Source organism: Rhinoderma darwinii, chromosome 4 (assembly GCF_050947455.1).
Source record: "Rhinoderma darwinii isolate aRhiDar2 chromosome 4, aRhiDar2.hap1, whole genome shotgun sequence".
NCBI lineage: Eukaryota > Metazoa > Chordata > Amphibia > Anura > Rhinodermatidae > Rhinoderma > Rhinoderma darwinii.
Genome location: NC_134690.1, coordinates 366,975,630 through 366,999,353, shown reverse-complemented (window position 1 = coordinate 366,999,353; position 23,724 = coordinate 366,975,630). Strand labels below are relative to the sequence as shown.

At 39.2% G+C, this 23,724-nt stretch overlaps 1 protein-coding gene across 1 annotated transcript in view; it reads right to left on the bottom strand.

Annotated features, from left to right (window-relative positions):
* Positions 1–23,724, bottom strand: part of ISM1 (isthmin 1) — a 46,457-nt gene that overhangs the window by 9,852 nt on the left and 12,881 nt on the right. The window contains exon 2 of the mRNA XM_075864533.1: positions 11,984–12,205. Within this exon, the coding sequence (XP_075720648.1) occupies positions 11,984–12,205 (222 nt within the window). The remainder of the gene's footprint in view (positions 1–11,983; positions 12,206–23,724) is intronic.

Sequence of the window (23,724 nt, the reverse complement as noted above, 5' to 3'; positions counted from 1 at the left end):
TTTAGTCAACACATAGGGATCCTGTTAGATCCTTATGTGCTGTCTTATACTAACACATTAACGATACTGAAGTGTTTAGACAGTGAATAGACATTCCACGGGATGTCTATTCACAATCTCTGCCCTTCGTTACTCTGTCTGTGGTAGTTACAGCAGAGGACGCATAATCTCGTTGTAACCTGTCATTTACCGCGTAATCTCGCGAGATTACGCTTCCTCTGCTGTAACTACCACAGACAGAATAACGAAGTGCAGAGTTTGTGAATAGACATCCCGTGGAATGTCTATTCACTGTCTAAACACTTCAGTATTGTTAATGTGTTAGTGTAAGACAGCGCATAGCGATCTAGCAGGATCCCCATGCGCTGACTAAATGAATGGAGAGGAGTGCATGACGCTGATTGGTCAGCGTCATACACTCCTCTGCACAATGCCCACTTGGTCGAAAGTAAAAACACGCCCACTTGGGCATTAAGACACTCATTAGCATAAATCTAATAAAGTCGTGAAAATAGAGGCTGTGTTCACATTTGCGCCACAGGTGCCATTAAGGGCTTCCATCACAGATTCAGTCGTTTTTACAGAATAAAATATTGCAGCTTTCAGTGCTATTTTGTCTGACAAAACACCGGACCCCATGATGGAAACCCAACAGAACCCATTAAAGTCAATGAGTCTCGTCGGGTGTGGTGGGTTTGTGACCGATCCAGTGGCTCTGTTTTTTTGTTGTTCTGCTCCTATGACAGAGCAGAGCAACAGAAAACCTGAACGCAGGTGTGAACAGAGCATTAGTAGCTTAGGAGAATTTAGAACTTATACTTGCGGCCTCAAGTATAAGTTCTAAATTGTCCTAAACTACTTAACATTAACTAATAAGTGAAAGCATGCTGAAATCAGCATGTCTGTCACTCCTTTATGCAGCCCTCAGACAGGGCAGCATAAATATCTGACTGTTCCATTTAAGGCTAAGTTCACATTTCGTTTTTACTGCACGGTTTGACATGAAAAAACAGTGTTAAACCGTGTACCACAGCGTGTACATTGATTTCTATGGTCAGGACGGATGCCCTAATTGTATAGTTTGAACATACATTTTATTTGCTAACGTTCTATCCTTTTTTTTTCCATTTGTTGAAAAGCATAGTCTACTATGCTTTTCAGTACTTTTCCAATCGTATACCACACGTATACATTTTTATTTATATTGAAGTTAATGGCGATGTATAGACGACATATGCAATCAAAAACTCTACCTTGGCATACGTAAAACGTAAACATTTGTCACTATATGGGAAATCTTGACTTTAAAAAGTTTGATTTAGCTCAAGAACAAAAAAAGTATACATTTTTAGAAGTAAGAACGGACACAAACGTATAAAAACGTATACAAAAAAAAAATGTAAGCGTATGTTACAAATGCATACGCTTTTGTAACTTTAAAAACGTATACGTCGTCGTATACCACAAATGTGTGCACACAACAAGATGCCTTACACAGTAGACAAAAGTTTGTTACTGCTGTTTTATTTACGTAAGAGATATTGACATTCTTCTATTCAGTTGCAGAGGCCATTTTATGAGCTTCCCGGTGAATTGTCACTTTGTTATAGACTGAATTTACTACTTCAAAGGTGAGAACCAATAAGGCTATACAGCCTGTGTCAGCTTTACAAAAATGTCTGTATTAACTAAATAGCAAAATGTTAATATCACCAAGTAAAAATAACATAAAAATACTAAACTTTTTGGATCACTCTAAATTTCTGATTTACGGACAATGTCACATTTTGAATAGATTAATTCTAGCTTTTATCCTGATCTACGAGATACAGATCCTTCTGTCTCAAATAAGTTTAATTTTCTCATATACATAAATATTATATTAAACTAGGCATTATAAGATAGATACTTACAGATCACATTTACATGTTATACATCATGGACTGACTTTCTATTGAGAAAATGTGCGTCACAGATGTTTTAGAATATCAGCAATTTCAAGGACAGTAACATCTGCTTTAAGCCCAGGATTTTGAATACATGTGCGCATACACCTAGGGGTCAGACAGTTCTCTCACTAATAAAACAATGTTTTAGATTTCATGAAAAGCAGACAAAGCAAGTTAATAAATTCCTTTTCAGAGAGTTATTATATGCCTGAAAGAAAGAAATCTTGCATAATTGTGCTGGACTTGTTGCCAAAAGTTGAGAGTTTAAAGACAGTTCCTCCATCCTTTAATGGGGAGCCAAAACACCTTCTTCACACATGATAAAAATTTATATGGACACCTACTTATTCGCCCAAAAACAGCTTCTGATGCAACAAAAGCTTATACTGGACAAATACCGATATCCTCGCTATGTCGCACCCAACTTCTTGTATTTATACCATTCAAAACAGAAAAACAAAACTGGAGTAATACAATACAATCCTCCTAAACAATCAGAGTTGAAGAGAAAAGAAGCGGATGACAACCACCAACATTGAGAAAGTCGACTACGCTTTTGATTCCGTCCAAAATGACAGAACCCTGTCACAACGGTGACAGACGGAAACCATTAGCTACGTTTCCGTCACCATTGAGTTCAATGGTGAGGGAAACGGAAGCTGAGGTTTCCGCTGAGGGGGTTAACCCGACGGAAATCTCAGACGGAACCCCTCAGCAGAAACAAACGCTCATGTGAACACACCCTTTTTCACATCTCCATTGTTATATCTATTTTTCTGTTCCACTATTTTCATTTTTCTGTTCCTATGATGAAAGTGCTGGATCAGTTACATAACTGACGCCAACGGCGCCCCATGGAATCCATTTACTTTAATAAGTTCTGTCGGGTTTCTGTTATGTTACCGGGCAAAATAGCAATGCATGTTGCGATATTTTGATGAAATCTGTGACAGACACTTCTAACAGAGCCTTCAATGCAGATGTGAATGAGGCCTTGGTTATTTTTCTATACGATTATTTTTTTCGTATTCAAATGTTTTCAATGATTTATTAAAATTAGTTTGTACTCGTCAGCTTTCAGGATGCCTTCAAATAAATACATTGTAAACTCCAGTTGTTACTACACATCCTCAAACATTCCCTGATCCCCCACAATGAATGAATGATGGTTGTGGACAGTCTCCTTCCCTTGTTGTCATACATGCTGCCTCGGTCTATGAATCCTTAATTCACCTTTCAGATGTCCAGTTTTTGTGTTCTAGTGTATATGCTCTTTTTTTGTTGAGGTCTGTGTAAAGTTGAGTAAAGGCTTCTTGACAACTACACATCCTTTCAGACCCTTAGCGTTGAGTCGTCTTCTCACAGCGGAAGGATGGACAGAAACACTTGTGGACATTTTCAGATATGAAGAAAGACTGTGGCTTGGTTTTTCTACCATCTTTTAAAGATAAAAGTACTCTTTATTTTTTGTGGTTTGGTGGTTGGTAATCCAGTAATCGGGTCTTCAAAACCATATACAAACTCCATGCAGATATAGCCCTGGTTAGAGTTGTACCAATTTGGCTGTAGTGCTACCCCTAAAGTAATTTTATTGTTTCACGTTAATATTTTACGTTAATATTTATATATATATACAAAGTAACTGGCTCGTGGAGTGGTCACCCCTGGAAGAACATATAGGTAGTAAACGAAGTAACTGGCAGGAATTTTGCAGAACTATATGCGATAGGTCTGCCTTCCTGGACATTTCCAGGCTGCAGTACAATTCTATAAAAAAAGTTGAGACAGTTCTTGAATTTAAACACTTTCTAAACCAACTAAAATGAAATTTAGACATAACCCACATCATTCATATTGAAGATAAACTGACCCGATTAAAGAAATTATAGGCATTACTGAAATAACTGTTTACATTATTAAAGGTAGAAAATTGTACTCCAAACAAGACGTTCAAATTGTTAACATCTGTATTTAGGTCTGGCTTGAAATATTGTACTATGTCTAGTCTTCAACCCAGTTCCCAGCAATCCTCAGCAAATACTAGTGAGATGAGGGGTAGTAGATGGTTGTACAATTACAAAAACACAAATAAACATTTTGTTGGGATACCTGTCATTTCAGGTGACTTTTCAGAATAATCTGTCATCTATGTGTACAAGAGGAATAACACTATTTTTAGCCATTATGTGACTTGTATTAAAAATTTTTTTTTGTTGTTTTCCCCTTTGCAGTCTCTCTCCCGAATTCGGAGTCTTCCCTGAGCCAGTGGGTGGAGACTAACTGCTGTCATGTCTTTTATAAACTGCAGACATAGAAGAAAAGAATCCTACTCTCCGATCTCTATCACAAATATAGAAGCTGCAGCAGCATGGAGGAGATTGTACAGCAGTAATGAGCAGTGTAGCAGTGAATCCAGCACTGGGGTGAGAAACAACTTACTACTGTAGCCTAATCCTTTAGTGAGATGATAGTCTGTCTTGTCTTAAGACGGAAAAAGCAGTACATTTAGAGTGAGTGAACAGTTAAGAGGGGGGGGGGGGGGGGCTGATAAGAGAAGATAGAGGCATTTTTATCTAAGATATATTACAAAGCTTTTTATATTCGCTTAGACCATTAATTTATGGAAAGCTTATTGAAAAGTTAGTGTGCATTTAAGGGACCCATCTTTAAAAATTCTAGCTTTGCCCAAAAAAAAAAAAAAAATGCCGTACATATAATTTAAGTTATGCTTTGTTCACATAGTCACATCCTACATTATTCTCCAACTTGGTTCTACAGTTGGGGAGGGGGCGACATCAGATACTCAGATTACTGATCTTTATGCAGCAAAAGATTATGCAGATGTTTATGAGCCCAACAGAATACAATGGCATTACTGGTATAAATGGCCAAACCCTGTAATTTCTAATGATCCACAGATGTTACACCTCTAGCTAGTATATCCTGCTTCACCAGTAAAATAGAGCTCTACTTGTAAAATAAGTATGTACAGATTAATAGATGCCAACAGGGCTAACCATCATGAAAGCCTGCATTCTACTGTGTAGTCCTAAGACTCCCCAAATCAATAACTTAGAATCTAGTGATTCGTTGCAATTGTATAAATGAGCAGCTGGAGATCATGAATTTGTAACAGCTGTTGCGGTATCATGGCATAAAATTTGCAAACAAGATAAGAAATGAGACTAGTGCAACAATCTTATGTCAACTGTTCTTCTATTAACCATTTTGCAGCATGCTATGTATCATCAACATACTCCAGACAGCTGTTGTAACTAGTATCCCATACAGATCACAAAACGATCTGCTACTAACGTCATCACATGTAAACATGCAGTCTAGTATCCATAAAATAGCAACGCCAGGTCAGCATAAAGACGGAGACCTAACAGAAGAGAATATATCCCATGCCGGGCAATGTATCATTCTTCCAACATATACCTTGCAATCATTTAATTGTATTTGTCTCGTCCATGGGTCGCCTAGTACTGCATATCTGTCAGACTGAACATCGGCAACCTGAGTAAATAGTACCTTTTAACTTATAACTCCATAGGAAGGATAGGATATGTAAGGAATAGAGAGTTATTCAACACTTATGCAAATGTACCTGCACCCTTCATAATTCAATCTATCCACCAAATAAAACGTAGCAATAGTCTTTAGTCCGCTAAACATAGCCAGCCCTGTTGAATTCAAACTATGATATATAAGTGGATACCACAATAACACAAATTATGTGATCAAAAGAAATTCCAGATAAGAAGAAAAATGTCTGGAAACTTTCCAAAGCCATGTCTAAAACACTAGGACTCCATTGATCTTTACAGCCATTCTTTCCAGGAGTGACTGGACTATCAACATTGTTTTTTAACCCCTTAAGGACGCAGCCTAGTTTGGGCCTTAAGGCTCAGAGCCCATTTTTCAAATCTGACATATTTCACTTTATATGGTAATAACGTCGGAATGCTTAAACCTATCCAAGCGATTCTGAGATTGTTTTCTCGTGACACTTTGGGCTTCATGTTTGTGGTAAAATTTGGTCGATATATTCAGTCTTTATTTGTGAAAAATTGCAAAATTTAGAGAAAATTTACAAAAAATAGCATTTTTCAGAGTTTAAATGTATCTGCTTGAAAAACAGACGGTTATACCACCAAAAATAGTTACTAGTTCACATTTCCCATATGTCTACTTTAGATTGGCATCGTTTTTTGAACATTATTTTATTTTTCTTGGACGTTACAAGGCTTAGAACATAAACAGCAATTTCTCAAATTCTTAAGAAAATTTCAAAAGCCTTTTTTTGAAGGTGCCAGTTCAGTTCTGAAGTGGATTTGAGGGGCCTATGTATTAGAAACCCCCATAAAACACCCCATTTTAAAAACTAGACCCCTCAAAGTATTCAAAACAGCATATAGAAAGTTTTTTAACCCTTCAGGCATTTCACAGGAATTAAAGCAAAGTGGAAATGAAATTTGCAAATTTCATTTTTTCTGCTGAATTTCAATTTTATTCAATTTTTTTTTTAGTAACAGAGAAGGTTTTACCAGAGAAATACTACTAAATATGTATTGTCCAGATTCTGCAGTTTTTAGAAATGTCCCACATGTGCCTCTAGTGCGCTCGTGGACTCAAACACAAGCCCTAGAAGCAAAGAAGCACCTAGTGCATTTTGAGGCCTCTTTTTTATTAGAATATATTTTAGGCAGCATGCCAGGTTTGAAGAGGTGTTGAGGTATCAAAACAATGGAAACCCACCAGAAGTGACCCCATTTTGGAAAATTACACCCCTCAAGGAATTCATTTATGGTTTTTGTTATCATTTTGACCGCACAGTTTTTTCACAGCATCTATTTGAATTGGGCTGTGAAATGAAAAAAATGATATTTTTTCCAATAAGATGTCATTTTTGATCAAAATTTCTTATTTTCACAGGGAACAACATACCCCATTTTGTTGCCCAATTTGTCCTTAGTGCGGCAATACCCCATTTGTGGTGATAAACTGCCGTTTGGGCCCATGGGAGGGCTCAGACGGAAAGGAGCGCTATGTGTTTGTTGGAGTCCAGATTTTGCTGGATTGGTTTTCGGGTGCCATGTCGCATTTGCAGAGGCCCAGAGGTATCAAAGCAATGGAAACCAACCAGAAGTGACCCCATTTTGGAAACTACACCCCTCAAGGAATTCATTTATGGTTTTTGTTATCATTTTGACCGCACAGTTTTTTCACAGCATCTATTTGAATTGGGCTGTGAAATGAAAAAAATGATATTTTTTCCAATAAGATGTCATTTTTGATCAAAATTTCTTATTTTCACAGGGAACAACATACCCCATTTTGTTGCCCAATTTGTCCATAGTGCGGCAATACCCCATTTGTGGTGATAAACTGCCGTTTGGGCCCATGGGACGGCTCAGACGGAAAGGAGCGCTATGTGTTTGTTGGAGTCCAGATTTTGCTGGATTGGTTTTCGGGTGCCATGTCGCATTTGCAGAGGCCCAGAGGTATCAAAGCAATGGAAACCAACCAGAAGTGACCCCATTTTGGAAACTACACCCCTCAAGGAATTCATTTATGGTTTTTGTTATCATTTTGACCGCACAGTTTTTTCACAGCATCTATTTGAATTGGGCTGTGAAATGAAAAAAATGATATTTTTTCCAATAAGATGTCATTTTTTATCAAAATTTCTTATTTTCACAGGGAACAACATACCCCATTTTGTTGCCCAATTTGTCCATAGTGCGGCAATACCCTATTTGTGGTGATAAACTGCCGTTTGGGCCCATGGGAGGGCTCAGACGGAAAGGAGCGCTATGTGTTTGTTGGAGTCCAGATTTTGCTGGATTGGTTTTCGGGTGCCATGTCGCATTTGCAGAGGCCCAGAGGTATCAAAACAATGGAAACCCACCAGAAGTGACCCCATTTTAGAAACTACACCCCTCAAGGAATTCATTTATGGTTTTTGTTATCATTTTGACAGCACAGTTTTTTCAGAGCACCTATTTGAATTGGGCTGTGAAATTAAAAAAATGATATTTTTTCCAATAAGATGTCATTTTTGATCAAAATTTCTTATTTTCACAAGGAACAACATACCCCATTTTGTTGCCCAATTTGTCCTTAGTGCGGCAATACCCCATTTGTGGTGATAAACTGCCGTTTGGGCCCATGGGAGGGCTCAGAAGAAAAGGACCACCATTTGGCCTACTGGAGCTTTTCTGGTGCTAAGTCATGTATGCAGAAGCCCCTGAGGTACCAGTACAGTTGAAACCCCCGAGAAGTGACCCCATTTTAAAAACTACACCCCTTAAGACATTCATCTAGAGGTGTAGTAAGCATTTTGACCCCACAGGTACTGTGTAAAAGATAATGCGCAGCAGATGGTGCAGTGTGAGATTTGCAATTTTATATATATATATGCCATTTCAGTGTCCAATATAGTGTGCCCAGCATGCGCCACCGGAGATATACACCCCTTAAATTGTAATGTGGGTTCTCCTGGGTACGGCAATACCCTACATGTGGCTGTTATCAGCTGCCTGGGCATACGGCAGGGCTCAGAAGGGAAAGATGAGGGGGGTAAGCTGTGCGGAGTGCATCAGGGTAAATTAAAAATCAAGGGATGTATGATACATTTTAAAACAATCTTTTATACAGAGCCCTGGTTTTTCGGGACACGTGTCACATTGGTATATTGTGTTCTTCCTTATCCCCCTCTTATAGCAGACTCTGCACCTCTTTTGACTCTTTCCCTTTCCACCGGTTTGGGGAACTTCTCCTGGAAAGTGTTGCCCTGGTACGATGCGTGTGGCCTCGCTTCCAGAAGTACTGGGTGCCCCCCCTTCCTGGTCCCTAAAGATTAGATCTTGAAATTCCAGGAAAGTTCCCCTCTGGCCTGAACATCGACGTAGCACGTACACATTGTACAAAGCCATCTGTATGATGTGCCCGGCCAGCTTCTTATACCACACCGCATGGCGCTGTAGGGCTTCAGGACTTGATTTGACAAATCCATCCCTCCCATGTACCTATTGTAGTCCAGGATGCAGTCTGGTTTGCGGGTGGCCTTTCCTTCATATATCCTAAATCTGTAGGTATACCCTGATGCCCTCTCGCAGCTTATACATCTTCACGCCATACCTTGCCCTCTTACCTGGCAGGTACTGGCGGAATTGAACCCTCCCTTTAAAATGTACCAGGGACTCATCAATAGAAAAACACTTCTCGGGGGTGTATGCTTGGGAAAACCGGGCACTGAAACGGTCTAATAGGGGTCTCCGTTTATCCAAACGGTCAAAACTGGGGTCATCTCGGGGTGGGCACGGCTCATTATCAGTATAATGTAAGAAGCGAAGTATTGCCTCATTTATTTATTTTTTTAGGTTCCAGTTCATTTCTGAAGTTGCTTTGAGGGGCCCATATATTAGAAACCCCTATCAAACACCCCATTTTAGAAACTAGACCCCTCAAAGTTTTCACAACAGCATTTAGAAAGTTTATGAACCCTTTAGGTGTTTCACAGAAATTTAGAGCAAAGTAGAGGTGAAATTTACTCTTTTTATACCATTTTTTTTATAACACAAAAGGATTTATCAGAGAAACACAACTCAATACTTATTGCCCAGATTCTGCAGTTTTGAGAAATATCCCACATGTGGCCCTCGGGCGGTAATGGACTGAAGCACCGGCCTCCGAAGCAAAGGAGCACCTAGTGGATTTTGAGCCCTCTTTTTTATTAGGCACCATGTCCGGTTTGAAGAGGTCTTGTGGTGCCAAAACATTGGAAACCCCCCAAAAGTGACCCCAATTTGGAAACTAGACCCCTTGAGGAATCCATTGTAGTTTTCTTGGGGTGCATGCGGCTTTTTGATCAGTTTTTATTCCATTTTTAGGTGGCGTGGTGACTAATAAACAGCAATTCTACTATTGTTTTTGTATACTTTTTTTTTTACAGCGTTCACCGTGCACTATAAATGACATATTCACTTTATTCTGCGGGGCGATACGATCACGTCGATACCAGATGTTTATAGTTTTTTTTGATGTCTTATGGCGTTTGCACAATAAAATACGTTTTGTAAACAATCATTCACTTTTTGTGTTGCCTTATTCTAAGAGCCAGAACGTTTTTATTTTTCAATCAATAAAGCCGTGCGAGGACTTATTTTTTGCGTAACGAACTGTAGTTTCGATCAGGACCATTTTTCGGTACATGCGACTTTTTGATCTCTTTTTATTCCATTTTTTGGGAGGTGAAGTGACCAAAGAATTGTGATTGTGGTACGGTTTATCAATATATTTTTTTACGGCGTTCACCGTGCGGGATAAATAACAAAATAATTTTGTAGTTCAGGCCGTTACGGACGCGGCGATACCAATTATGTATAGTTTATTTGTTTGTTTATATATTTAAATTAATTATAAATGACTGATAAGGGAAAAAGTGGGACTTTTACTTTTATTACTTTTAAAACTTTTATTTTCTTATTTTTACACATCTTTTTTTTTACTTTATTACTTTGTCCCACTAGGGGACATGAGGGCAGGAGGCCCTGATCGCTATTCTAATACACTGCACTACATGCGTAGTGCAGTGTATTAGAGCTGTCAGCTACTCACTGACAGCAAGCATAGTGGGTCCTGACGTTGTCAGGACCCACTAGGCTTCCGTCTATGGCATAGCCGGACGCCATTGTTTGGTGTCCGGTTGCCATAGTCACCATCGCCGGCCGCTATCGTGTAGCAGGCCGGCGATGGCGGATTAACCCCTAAGAAGCCGCGATCGCTATTGAACGCGGCTTCTGAGGGGTTAATCGGCGGGGGAGCTCCGCGATCGGTCCCGGCACATTGAGCAGTGATAGTCTGCTGTCGGAAACAGCAGCTATCACAGCTCATGAACGCGCCCCGCGCGAACGGCGCCGTGTTTACTCCATGACCTACTATTAGGTCACTGAGCGCGAACGCTACAGTTAGCATGACCTAATAGTAGGTCATGGAGCGTTAAGGGGTTAAAGGACAGAGCAACTCACCCAAGTGACAAAACATCCACCAGCTTTTTTATGGTGATTCGAGATAATTAGCCATATTTGGGCTTGTATGGACCACTTTTTACTGACATTTTACTTCCTATAGTAACATCAACATACCAACAGCTAAACAAAGTGGTGTCTACAAAGTACAGATCATTGTTAAGGAGAATAAATGCTGTGAGTGGTTTTGCCATGTATTTTCCTGTTCCACAGTAGTGTAAGAGCTTTGCGAACACGACCTTTTCATTCATGTTGGAAAATTTGGATAAGCGGAGAGGAGTAACCAGTGCAAAACTTGTAACAGGGCCCCAAGCCTACCATGTGCCTTTTAAAAGAAGAAGCTTCTTTCAAGCCTTTTATCATGTTATGTAGTTTCTATTGGCTAAGAAAAAGCAACAGTAGGGATTATGAGGAAGGCATCATCGCATCGCTTGCGTCGTGGTGGAGTAGGCCTGGCCAGAAGAGGCTAGACCTGCATCGCTGGATGACAGCATGGGAGTTTGTGGCTATTTGCCACTTTCTACAAGGGACACTGTATGGCAACTATCTAAAAAGGGCACTGTGTGTGGCACTACAAGGGGCAGATAAGCCTAGGATTTCTGTCACACATCCATGGGTTGAAATTTCCTATGTCAAATCCAACCCGTGTGAACAAATCCTTATAGTTGTTGTCCAGATTGGACCTTCATCTGATGGCAGAACCAGGTAAATGGACCTTAACGAAAAATATTTTGATACCCCTGACATAGGCAGTGCATTTTCTCCTCCCTCTTCTAGTGCAGGGAGTGATGACTCTCATTTGAGGCAGATATTGCATTCATTTGAAAAGCTCTATCACTCTTTAAACCCTACAGACAAAAATCTAGTCACAGGAGTAAATAAAATTCTAAATTAAAGAGTAATTCTCCATTGACCTAAGAGAATGATGAAAAAGCTACTGACACTATGGACCAATGACTTTTACCACGTAGACTTCCAAATAGAAGAGTTGCTTTTTACCTGAATGTTTGGATTTTGTCCATTAATATCAGCCTTGGACAGATCTGGAAAGTTTGGAAGATCCAAAAGGAATGAGCCTGGTCCATCTCTTTGTAAAGAGGAGTGTCCATTGGTCATAAGATGATGTTTAGGAAGAGACCTGCGCGTAGCCTGGTCATCCAGATATTCTTGTCTTTCACCATGTGAAAATGGAAAGTTGGATTCAGAAGTAGACTCTTCATTCTGCAGAAGAAGCAAAAACAAAAAACAATAAATCACAGAAAAGTCAATTTTTTTTTTATTAAAACGATGCATAGTCAACCTTATGTAAAACTTAGGATACAATACATTTATATAAATTAGAAATATCAGATATTTCAAATGACAACTACTTTGTGGAAGAAAACAAAAAGCATCTACACAACAGCTAAAATACTAACGATATGAATGGGACATATTTACTAAGCATGGCGTTTCATACGCCAGTCTTAATATGAAGCCCGCAGAGTATGATGCAGCTTATTTATTAAGAGGTGCACGCCTCTTAATAAATTTGTTGCATCCTATGCTGTACTTGCGCCAGAAAGGGAAATCTATGCCCTATCATTTATGCTCGTTTCTGGCATAAATGAGAGTAAATGTGTCGGGCCATGTGTGCCCTGCCCACTTCAGCTAGGCTTTGCCCACTTAAAAATCGCCTGAGCACCGTAAATTCATTAAAAGTTTTCTTTAAAAATTGCGCAAATTGCAACTTTTGATTTCTCCATTGTGACTATTCCTCCATTGGTCTGTGAAAATTGAAACAAGGTGTAAATAGATAAACATGTAAATTTTTGCCAACTTCAGGTATTAGAATAATTTCTCCGTTTTTGGTTAAAGCTCTAGAAATCACATGGACTTGGGTCTGGTATATGGTAGCTTACAGCTGCCAAGAGTCATACTTTTTTAAACCAAATCATTTGATTACTATAGTTAAAGGGTTATTCCCATCACAGAAAGTGATGGCATATCAGTAGGATATGCCATCACTTTCTGACAATTGGGGGGCCAAATGCTGGGACCCCCACCAATCCTGAGATTGAAGGGACCACAGTGCTACTTTAGCTCATAACAGGTTCCGCTTCATTCATAATTTAGCTAAACGGCTCAACTTTTTATTGTTTCCTTTGGGCCTGATATTACAGTGGACCTGTCTCCATAATGTTTAAGGGCAGCATAGTATACTGACAGAGACTCTTTTAACAGATCACCATTCAAACTCGTCAGTCATATTATTTATGACTTTAGACATTTTTACCTGATCAAATTTCCAAACAAAGAGTCAGCCCTAGACCCCATGCACACGACTGTGTGTGCCATCCGAGTCCCGTCAGCGATCCGAGGAAAGATAGGACATGTTCTATCTTTCCTCGGATCGCAGACTTGTACCATTTTTCACAGACCCGATTCACCCACTAAAGTGAATGGATCCATGAAGACTATCGGGTGCCACTCGGATGCCGTAAAAAACGACCCGAGTGGCACAACGGTCGTATGCATGAGGCATAATAAGTCAGTACAGTTTTTTAAAGAAGTGGTTCAACTAAATGTTCCTAGAATTCAAGGTCATGATAAAAAGAGTAGGGTCCCTTGCACATCACAATCAGGAGATCTGCAAAAGGATGATGATTATGGCACAAGAGGGAGGGGAAGAATTCTCCAATATTTTCTTAGGGACCGTTTCTCCTCTTGTGCCATGATCAAATCTGATCTAAAAAGACCAAAAGGAAAGAAGATCTCCAAATGTGATGTGCAAGGGGCCTTACTGATTTCATTGCAGCCCACACCGTCACACAAATTCTAGAAATAGGGTTTATTCTTGCAAAAAAGTGCGAATAGGATTTATAAAAATTCTGTTTGCAAACATAACATCTGGCTGCTGCAGTAAAATACCACGGAGTCCAGAATGTGCAAAGAAAAACATGGTGTAAGGACATTTGTAAATAGTAGGGATCAGATTAGGCATTTCATGCGGGGGTAGATTATTCTAATACAACCCTGCAGCCCTAACATCCCTAGACATTTGGATAGAGGAGACACAGTAGTAGAAAGCTAAACAATTACATCTCTGTGCTGACAAATAAACCCATCACAGCATAGACCTGTCAGATGGCCATTCCTGCACTTTAAATGAGGAGTTTAAATAACCTTGCACGAACACACAGGAATGAAAAGAATTTCAGAGCCAGCAGTGTACAGTGCACCCTGTGGAGTGTATTAAAGTGAGGTCCGCATTACAGCAGCAAAACCATGAACACCACAATCACTTTAAACAGCATCCCCTAGGAGGCAAGTTGTAAATGCAGCACTTATTGAACGCCTCCTGCATGTTCCCTCTATATTATAATCCACACATTTCACAAGTACATGAACATTGTTGCCTTCTTTGTATTATTATTATTATATTATAAGACTATTATAAAGTTTGTCGGGTATTTCATAGCAACAGGCCATGCAACAGCAAGGTGACCACCCATCGCTGTGCTTCGGTATAAGTGTAATGTGGTGGTCACGTTGCTTTGTCTACATAACTATGTAGGCACAGATAATGATCTTGGTACTAAGACCTATTTATTTCTGATTGTATGTGTTCCAATATAAGAGTGATGTTTTAATTCCCATCAGGTATTTCTCATATACAGTGCATTCGGAAAGTCTTCAGACCCTTTCACTTCTTTCACATTGTTATGTTGAGGCCTTGTGCTAAAATAAAAAAAATAAAAAAAGTTTTCCCCCTGCACTCAATACCCCATTAATGACAAAGTGAAAACAGAATGTTAGAAAATTTATTGAAAATGGAAAACTCAAATTTCGCATGGACATAAGTATTCAGACCCTTTGCTATGACACTTGAGATTTAGTTCTGGGGCCTCCCATTTCTCTAGATCTTTGAAATGTTTCTACACCTTGATTGGAGTCAACCTGTGGTAAATTCATTTGATTGGACATGATTTGAAAAGCCACACCCCTGTCTATATAAGGTCTCACAGTTGACAATGCATATCAGAGCAAAAACCAAGCCATGAGGAGGAAAGAACTGCCTGTAGAGCTCAGAAGCAGGATTGTGTGGAAGCACAGATCAGGAGAGAGGTACATAAAAAATTCTGCTGCACTGAAAGTTACCAAGAGCACAGTGGCCTCTATCATTCTTAAAATGGAAGAAGTTTGGAACAACCGGGACTCTTCCTAGAGCTGGCCGCCCTCCACCAAACTAAGTAATCGGGGGAAAAAGGTCTTGGTAAGTGAGGTGACCAAGAACACAATAGTCACTCTGAGCTCCAAAAATCATGTTTGCAGATGGGAGAAACTTTCAGACGGTCAACAATCACTGCAGCACTCCACCAATCTGGGCTTTAATAGTAGAGTGGCCAGGAAGAAGCCTCTCCTCAGTAAAAGACACATGTAAAAGCCTATCTGGAGTTTTCAAAAAAAGCAACTAAAGGACTTTTAGGATTAGGAAACAAGATTCTGTGGTCTGATGAAACCAAGATTGAGCTTTTTTGCCTCAATTCTAAGGAGGAAAGTCTGGAGGAAAGCAGGCACTGCTAATCACCTGCCCGATAGCATCTCTACAGTGAAGCATGGTGGTGGCAGCATCATGCTGTGGGGGTGTTTTTCAGCGGCTTGGACAGTGAGACTGGTCAGGGAAAGATGAATGGAGCAAAGTACAGTGTTCTCGAGAGATCACGCTGTGACGTCACTCACTTCCTGCCCCAGGTCCTGCATCGTGTCGGCCACATCGGCACCAGAGGCTACAGTTGATTCTGCAGCAGCCAAAAATGCTCGTTTTTTAAAAATAAAAACGTTACTCTTATCTACATTGCAGCGCCGATCTGCTGCAATAGCAGATAAGGGTTGCAAAATCTGGTGACAGAGCCTCTTTAACAAAGTCGGAATTTCTTTCAAACCCTAAGGTTTTTAAAATCTTCCTATATTAGAAACCAGTTTCAATCACTTAATATATGCGACACTCTCTAAGCCGTTAACACCCAAACTATCTATTGGGGATATCAAGTGATGAATGTTTTCCAGGTCAAATTCTTAAGATTTCAGCGGTTCAAAATTTTGTGGTTATTGAACTTGTTCCTGTATTTTAGCATATACATTACAAAAACTTTCCATCCACACCCTCTTCACAAGTATCACCAGGAAGCATTATAGTATTCACCAGATATAAACAGTGCTGATCTCATTCACTGGTCCCAAGTGAAGTAATGGATAGGTCTTTTGTGGGAAAAGTCCAATAGGGCTCCCCTTCAGCAGTCTAAGCCACTTTCTATAAAATGTTTTTAATAGTTCCAAATATCTATATGATATTTAGTACAAATCATTTATTATGCGAGTGAAATTGAGAACACTAATACTTCTAGAATGTGCGAAATCTACAAAGCAAAAACAGATTTAAAAAATAAAAAGACAATGCTCATCCATTAAATTATATAGAAAGAATACAGGCTGCTGTAAATATATTTGAAACTTCATGTAGGGTCACCACTAAAACACCCCAATTTGTAAGAAGAGCAATTTCCAATAACATTGGGTAATTGCCAATTAAAAGGAGTTGTTCTATCAGGACAACTCCTGTCCACATGACATATTACAGGGTTGTAGAGGATGGTCGCAGCTCAGGACCCTCTGTATGAGCCAGAGGCTCTAACAAGTAACGTCTCCAGCTCTGGCAGACTCCAGCCGTTCATCTATTACATTGAGACTATTCATTTGAATGGCCGCATGTAATACTGCATTTTTCCTGTAGTGGCTGCTGCAGGGTTAACGAGTGGTCGACAGCAAAATCAGCTCCAGATACACAGCGATCAGAGGCCCCCAGAATAAATGGTGTCTGATAAATTAACCCCTTTAAATAATTATGCAATGCAAAAACAGTACTTACAAAAATTGAACTTTACTTTGACAATGTCAACATGCTAAAAGGGTAATAAAGTTCAACATTGAATTCTTCCAGAACATATATTTCTACATATTGTAGTGAGTATCGCCGTGTTACTGATATTGTGCTGTGTAGAAAAGCAGCTATGGCTATATCCAAACAAAGGGTTATTGCATTGGGCTCTCTTTTATTCCTCAAGGGTCCTAATCTTACACCATGTCAATGTTCTATTGTTACAAGATCAAAGACTCCATGCTGGGAGAGACGGTCAATGTGAAAAGGGTGAACGGTGAATTTACTGCTTGACTTCATTCCCTTTAAATAGGACAGTCACACTCATAAAATCCTAAAGAAATGTCTGTCCGGTATAACTTCCCGGTAAGATCTTGCATGAAAACTCTGCTTTTAAAAGAAGAACTGCACATTAAGTGCGCAAAGCCTATAGAATTACTAAATTATAGTATATTGCAATGCTTTTCAATAAAACAACCTTATGAAAAAAATTAATTAGAATCTATTAGGGCATGTTCAGAAGTGGCAGAATTTTTCTGCAGCAAATGTTGCTGCAAATTCGCGGCAATTATGCAATGAATCTACAGCAAAATGTTTATATTTGACAGGTAATTCAGACGTTATCGCAGCAGACTTTCCGCACAATTCAGCCTTTGCATCACAAAGGCTGAAATACGCAGTGAAATTCCGCTGCTTCTCCATAACAGAATGTGCGTGCTGCGGAGTGAAAATGCTGCCTAAATTCTGCACTGTTATTTTCCGCAACATCTGAACTAAGTTACCTAAAAAGGTATAGAAAACAATGAAAAAAAACGCTGCTACAGATTTCCACTGCGGACTGTCTGCAGCGGAATTCAACAGCAATTGCGCCACGTCTGAACATGCCCTTAATATCGCACCATCAATCTACGCTGCTGTACGTTGTAAACCAATTTAAAAACCTCTATAGCAAGCACATACAATTCACACTGCAGCAGGTTTTGTATGCTGTTATTCCAGGGCTGAAACCCCAATAACTATATGAATGACAGTACTGGGATACAGTATCGGTATACATCACAGCATACGAGCAAGGGAATACTGGATTAGTACGGCGCATGCTGCGCCCCTGAGCCAACAATCTGGTTGTTAATATCGACACCACGTAGCTCGCCCTAAGGTCTTGTTCACAAAGTGGGGTTTTGTTGCAGTTTGTGTATCCTAAAGTAAGGACAAGTAGAAAGGAAAGATAGAAAAGAAAGATAGAAAAGAAAATTAATATGCATACAGCAACTGCACTATGTAGAATATGACTCCTGGTGGCCAGTCAGGTCAATTATTGTTACGTTTTGTGGATAGAACCAGCCCTATATATGAGAAAACGGTCAGCGGTTTTCTCAGGAAGCAGCTATCCCCCCCCAGAACACCCCAATTACAGCTGCATGTTAGTGTCTGTATTACGACCACAAAATTCTGACCTTGTGTGGTTCTCCTGAACTGATCTTAAGACAACAAACTATTATTTCAGTATATTCTAGGATCGGCCATGGAAAATGAAACATGGTAAAAATATTTTATATAAGAAAAAAAAATTGAAAATCGGTAAATGGTGTCAGAAATAGTCAAGACATAAATTCTACATTCTACAGATGGATTTCCACTATTTTCAGGACTATACTTCAGTCTATACTTAGCATTAGAAAGCGGATATTCTTATTCTGCATTTTGTATAATCCCACAGGTTTCTTGCCATTAAGTTTGCAAATTGAATTTGTAGCTGGATCCTGAACCATAAGGTCTTTGCCATCTTGCACTTGTGTTTCATGCCAAGAACCTTGTTCATTTCCGAGCTACACTGGAATCTGTAAAAACACCTTTCATTGAGCACTATACATACTTTAGTGCACAAAAATCCAAGAAGATTTGCCATATTGGATATGCTCAATCCAGACCCAATGATTCTTCACCAGTTCTACACCTTATACCAACAACTGACCACAAAAACCATAGGTAGGAGAGTGACCAAAATGGTGACTAAATAAGTAACCAACAATCTGCATCCTACATAAACAATATCAAAGTGTTGCAGCATGCCCGATGACTAGATCACATGAAATCTGTAGACATAAGCATAACCAAGGAGATTGAGCCCCGCACAAAATGCTTTACTCTAGGACAAAAGTGTAGTGCCATTGTCACTTTGGCTAAAAAAAAACAACTGCCTAGAAGAATCACACCTGAAAATGAACTTTATACATGCCTATATTAATGGTACCCGAGCAACAATGCCAACAGCTCTAATATATTCTACATTATTATATACAATCAATAAATAAATATATTTTATGGCAACAACATACTACATAATGGTGTACTGTACAAAAATAAAATTCAGCCCAAACAAGGATGCCTTCAGAAATATCAAACGTCTTTAAATGGAAAAAAATAACAGAAGAAAACCATAAAATTTGAAAGACGTTGAGATCAGACACGTCCTTAGTATTGCATGATGGGGGATCTGCTTTTACTTCTGAGCATTGAGATTTTATTTTAATCACCAATTCGATTAGCAGAAATACAGCCCCAAAATTTTAGGAAATTTCCAGTGTGCTTTGATTTTGGCTGCGGACACAAATCCAGGTATTTTCTAAATCTATAGACCGTTTGTCAAAGACTAGAATATCAACTTTTGCCTTGCCAGTTTCAGGGAAAGTCTCTTAAAGCGACACTCTGGTCCCGGGGCAACATTTTAAATATGATTGTGTATATGGAGTAATAATATCTGGTGCCCGCCAGTTTTGCCCCTTTGTCGTAAATCTGCTGTTTTAGGGTCCCCTCTGTGCTGTCCCAAAAAGGCCAAAGCGCTTCTCAGACTACAAGTCTGAGACACTCCCACTATTCTCGGATTGGCCAGAGCTGCTCATGTGAGAAGTTCCGTCCAATCCGTGAACAGAGGGAGTGTCTTAGACTCAGTTTGAGAATCGCTGCGGCCATTTTGCCACAACACAGAGGGGACACTAAAATGGCAGATTCACGGCAGAGGGGCACAACTGGCGGGCACCAGGTAGTATTATTCCATATACCCGATCACATTTATAAATTTGTCCTGAGACTGGAGGGTCGGTTTAATATTGTTGATTCCAGTGGTGGAGGTGAATTTTTGGGTTCAAGTGGTTTCAGCAAGTTCAGATTAGACATCCGTGCTATACTTTACATTTCTAAAGGTTTGCTTCATCCCTCATTTACTGCTACGAAATTGCTCATTTAGAGGGACCTTACTAAAGCAGTATGGCAACCTTGAATAATACACCAAAGAGAAAAGTCGCCATGGCTGTTTAGAAATATGACGCAAATTCCGAATGCGAATCAGTCACCACCCTCGTGCACACACAAGTAAAATAGTATCAAGATGTTATTATCGACGTGTCTAATCACTCTATATGTTCTCCAGTCCAATAACTGCAGGTCGGTGTACCACACTTATAAATCAATTAGGATTGGTCGAGTAGCAACACATGACCGATACAGGTACGGGCTGTTTTATAAATGTAGGAAGGAAAATGTAAATAAAATAGGATTGGCCAGGAATTTACATGTGACATTGTTTTTGTCACTCTACTTCACAAGGGGAAATAAATTTATGGATTTAAATTAGGTAGGAGTTTAAAATGGGACATAAGAAAAAAATTATTGCCGAACTACGGCTATACTGTGCTACTCTGCTTTAACCTTTCTCAAGACGTCCCTGCTACGCCGTGCTACTCTACATTACCGTCTTCAAGACGTCAACCAATTTCCAAGTACACTAGCCGGGGACTGGTACCCAGGTACGCTCTCGGGATTATGGTGTAAAATGGAGCATTATAGTTGAGAGTAGAACTGTAAAATATAGTCTAGTACAACAAACGCTAAACATGACTTATCACATATTACATATAATACGGTTCAGTGTTATCATTAGGTCTTAAATAATAAGCAATTTGAGTCACCGTTCATTGATAAACCACATGATTCAGTCATGAAGATGGAAATTTTGAGATAGGAGACAGTAAGTTACATGATGAAGTTTTAAAGTGAACGTTCACCACGTCATTATGCTGGGGGGTGATGTATGGAGCGGGCTCACCCGCTGAGCCCGCACCATACGCTGCGGGTAACTGCTGTGTATTACAGCTGACAACTGGGACTAACGGCCAGAAACAGGGATCGAGCGGTTCCTGGCTGTTTAACCCTTTAAATGCTGCTATCAATTCTGAGGCTTTACAGGAGCCTGTAAAAATGACAATATACCGCAATACATTAGTATTGCATTGTATTGTACCAGCCATCCAACAATCGCTGGTTCAAGTCCCATAGGGGAATTAATGAACTGTGTAAAAAAAAAAAAAGTTTAATAAAGTTTTGAGTAGTGTTAAAAAAAAAAAAAAAAAAAAAAGCCTTTTCCCATTTTTCTTCTTAAGTAATGTAAATAAAAATGAAACAAAATTGGTATCTCTGCGTCTGTAAAAGTCTAAACTATTACAATATAACATTATTTAACGCGCACGGTGAACGTCGTAAAAAATAAAAAAATTAAAACTGCCAGAATCGCTTTTATTTGGTCACTACATATCCCACAAAAAATGTAATAAAAAGTGATCAAAAATGGTACCAGTAGAAACTACAGCTCACACCGCAAAAAATAAGCCCTCATACCGCTCGGTCGATGGAAAAATAAAAAGTTATGGCTCTCAGAATATGGCAACAAAAACACAATTATTTTTTTTAACAATTAGTTTTTTCCTTGTAAAAGTAGTAAAACATAAAAAAAAAACGAAAAAACTATATAAATTTGGTATCATCATAATTGTATTGGCTGGTAGAATAAAGTTAACATGCCAATTTTATCATACGATGAAAGCCGTAAAAACAAAACCCCTCAAAACATTGAGGAATCGCTGTTTTTTTTCCTATTCCACCCCACAAAGATTTTCTTTCCAGTTTCCCAGTACAATATATGGTACAATAAATGGTTCCGTGAAAAACTACAACTCGTTCAGCAAAAAAACAAGCTCTCATATAGCTTTATCAACGGAAAAATATAAAAAAAAGTTATGGCTTTTGAAAGGTGGGGAGGAAAAAATAAAATGAAATGGCTGTGACAGGAAAGGGTACATTAGACTTCATAATAAACCTGTATGCAGTCAGCTCCCCCTAGTGATGACTTCATTTTCTCAGGGATTTCTTGCTCTTTATCAGAAAAAAAACCACAAGCTTTGTCACCTATAAATAGTTTAAAATCCTTAAAACAATATGTTATTAAAAAGGTGGACATTCACTAACAGAGTTGTATGTCAGCATAATAAATATACACATCTAAATCTGACTGGTGAAACACTTATCGGCTGAGTAGCGTGCTGAAAACTAAGAACGCTGTAGATAAGATTAGAGCGGACTATGAATCCATCTGTTATTGCCAGAGTTCAGTGTTAAGTAATCTTCACACACTTTCCAGCATTTTCAAGAGCTTGTTAAAAAAAAAAACTAAAAAAACCCAACATGGATTTTAAGGGTTTTGCCATTTTGGTTTTGTGACATTTTGTATTCCACAGCATATTACAGTAGCAGGAAAGTGAATGAGATTTTAAAAAATCTCATCCACACGCAGCGGAAAAAAACCCAGCCGAGAACAAGTGCGGAAACTGACGTGCGGTGCAGATTCCAGCATGTCCATTTATTTTGCGTTACCGCTGTGGCATTTCCACATGGAAATTATGCAGCATTTCCTTCTAGTGTGCAGTTGGCCTTAATATTAGACAAAGATAACCCAAGTAAGAACAAAATGCTGTCTTCAAATGGGGATTTAATTTATTCAAAGAAAAATGCTGTTCAGCCCCTACCTGACACTATGAGAAAATGTAATTTCCCTCTTTGCTACTAAATTAACCAATTAAAGAAATTCAATTGACAATTGAGTTCAATTTCACTAGCCACAACCAGTCATGATTACTGCCAGACCTGTTGAATCTCAACATCACTTAAATAGAACCTGTCTGGCAATGTGAAGCCGGCTAGAAGGTCTCAACAATCTAAAGAGATTCAAATGATGATTCAAAGATGCCAAATAAAGTAATTGAAATCTACTAGTCTGTAAAGGGCTATAAAGCCATTGCTTCGGCTCTGGGACTCCAGAGAACCACAGTGACAGCCATTATCCACAAAAAGAGAAAACGTGGAACAGTGGTGAACCTTTCCAGGAGTGGCCGGCTTGCCAAAATTTCACCAAGAGCGTATCAATGACTTATCCAGAAAGTCACAAAAGAACCCAGACGAACATCTAAAGAACTTCAGGCCTCACTTGTCTCAGTTAAGGACAATGTACACGATTGGTCAATAAGAAAGACACTGGGCAAAAATGGCATCCACGGGTGAGTTGCAAGACACAAACCACTGCTGACCAAAAAGAACGGAAAATCGCGTCTCGCATTTGGCAGGAAACATCTAGATGACACCCAAGGTGGATCTTTTTGGAAGACATGGGTCTCTTTACAACTGACATAAAGCTAACACCGCATTACACCATAACAATATCATACCAATAGTCAAACATAGTGGTGGATGTGAGATGGTCAGGACCTGGACTACTGGTTAGAATTGATGGAACCATGAATTCTGCTTTCTATCAGAAAATCCTGAAGGAGAATGTCCTATAATTAATAAATCTTTATCCTTAATAAATGGAACGATCATTTAAAAGCTGCATTTTGTGTTTACTCGTGTTGTCATTATCTTATAAAAAAAATCTAATTGGTTCATCTGAAACATTTAAATGTGGCAAAAATAGAAGAAATCGGATGAGGGGCAA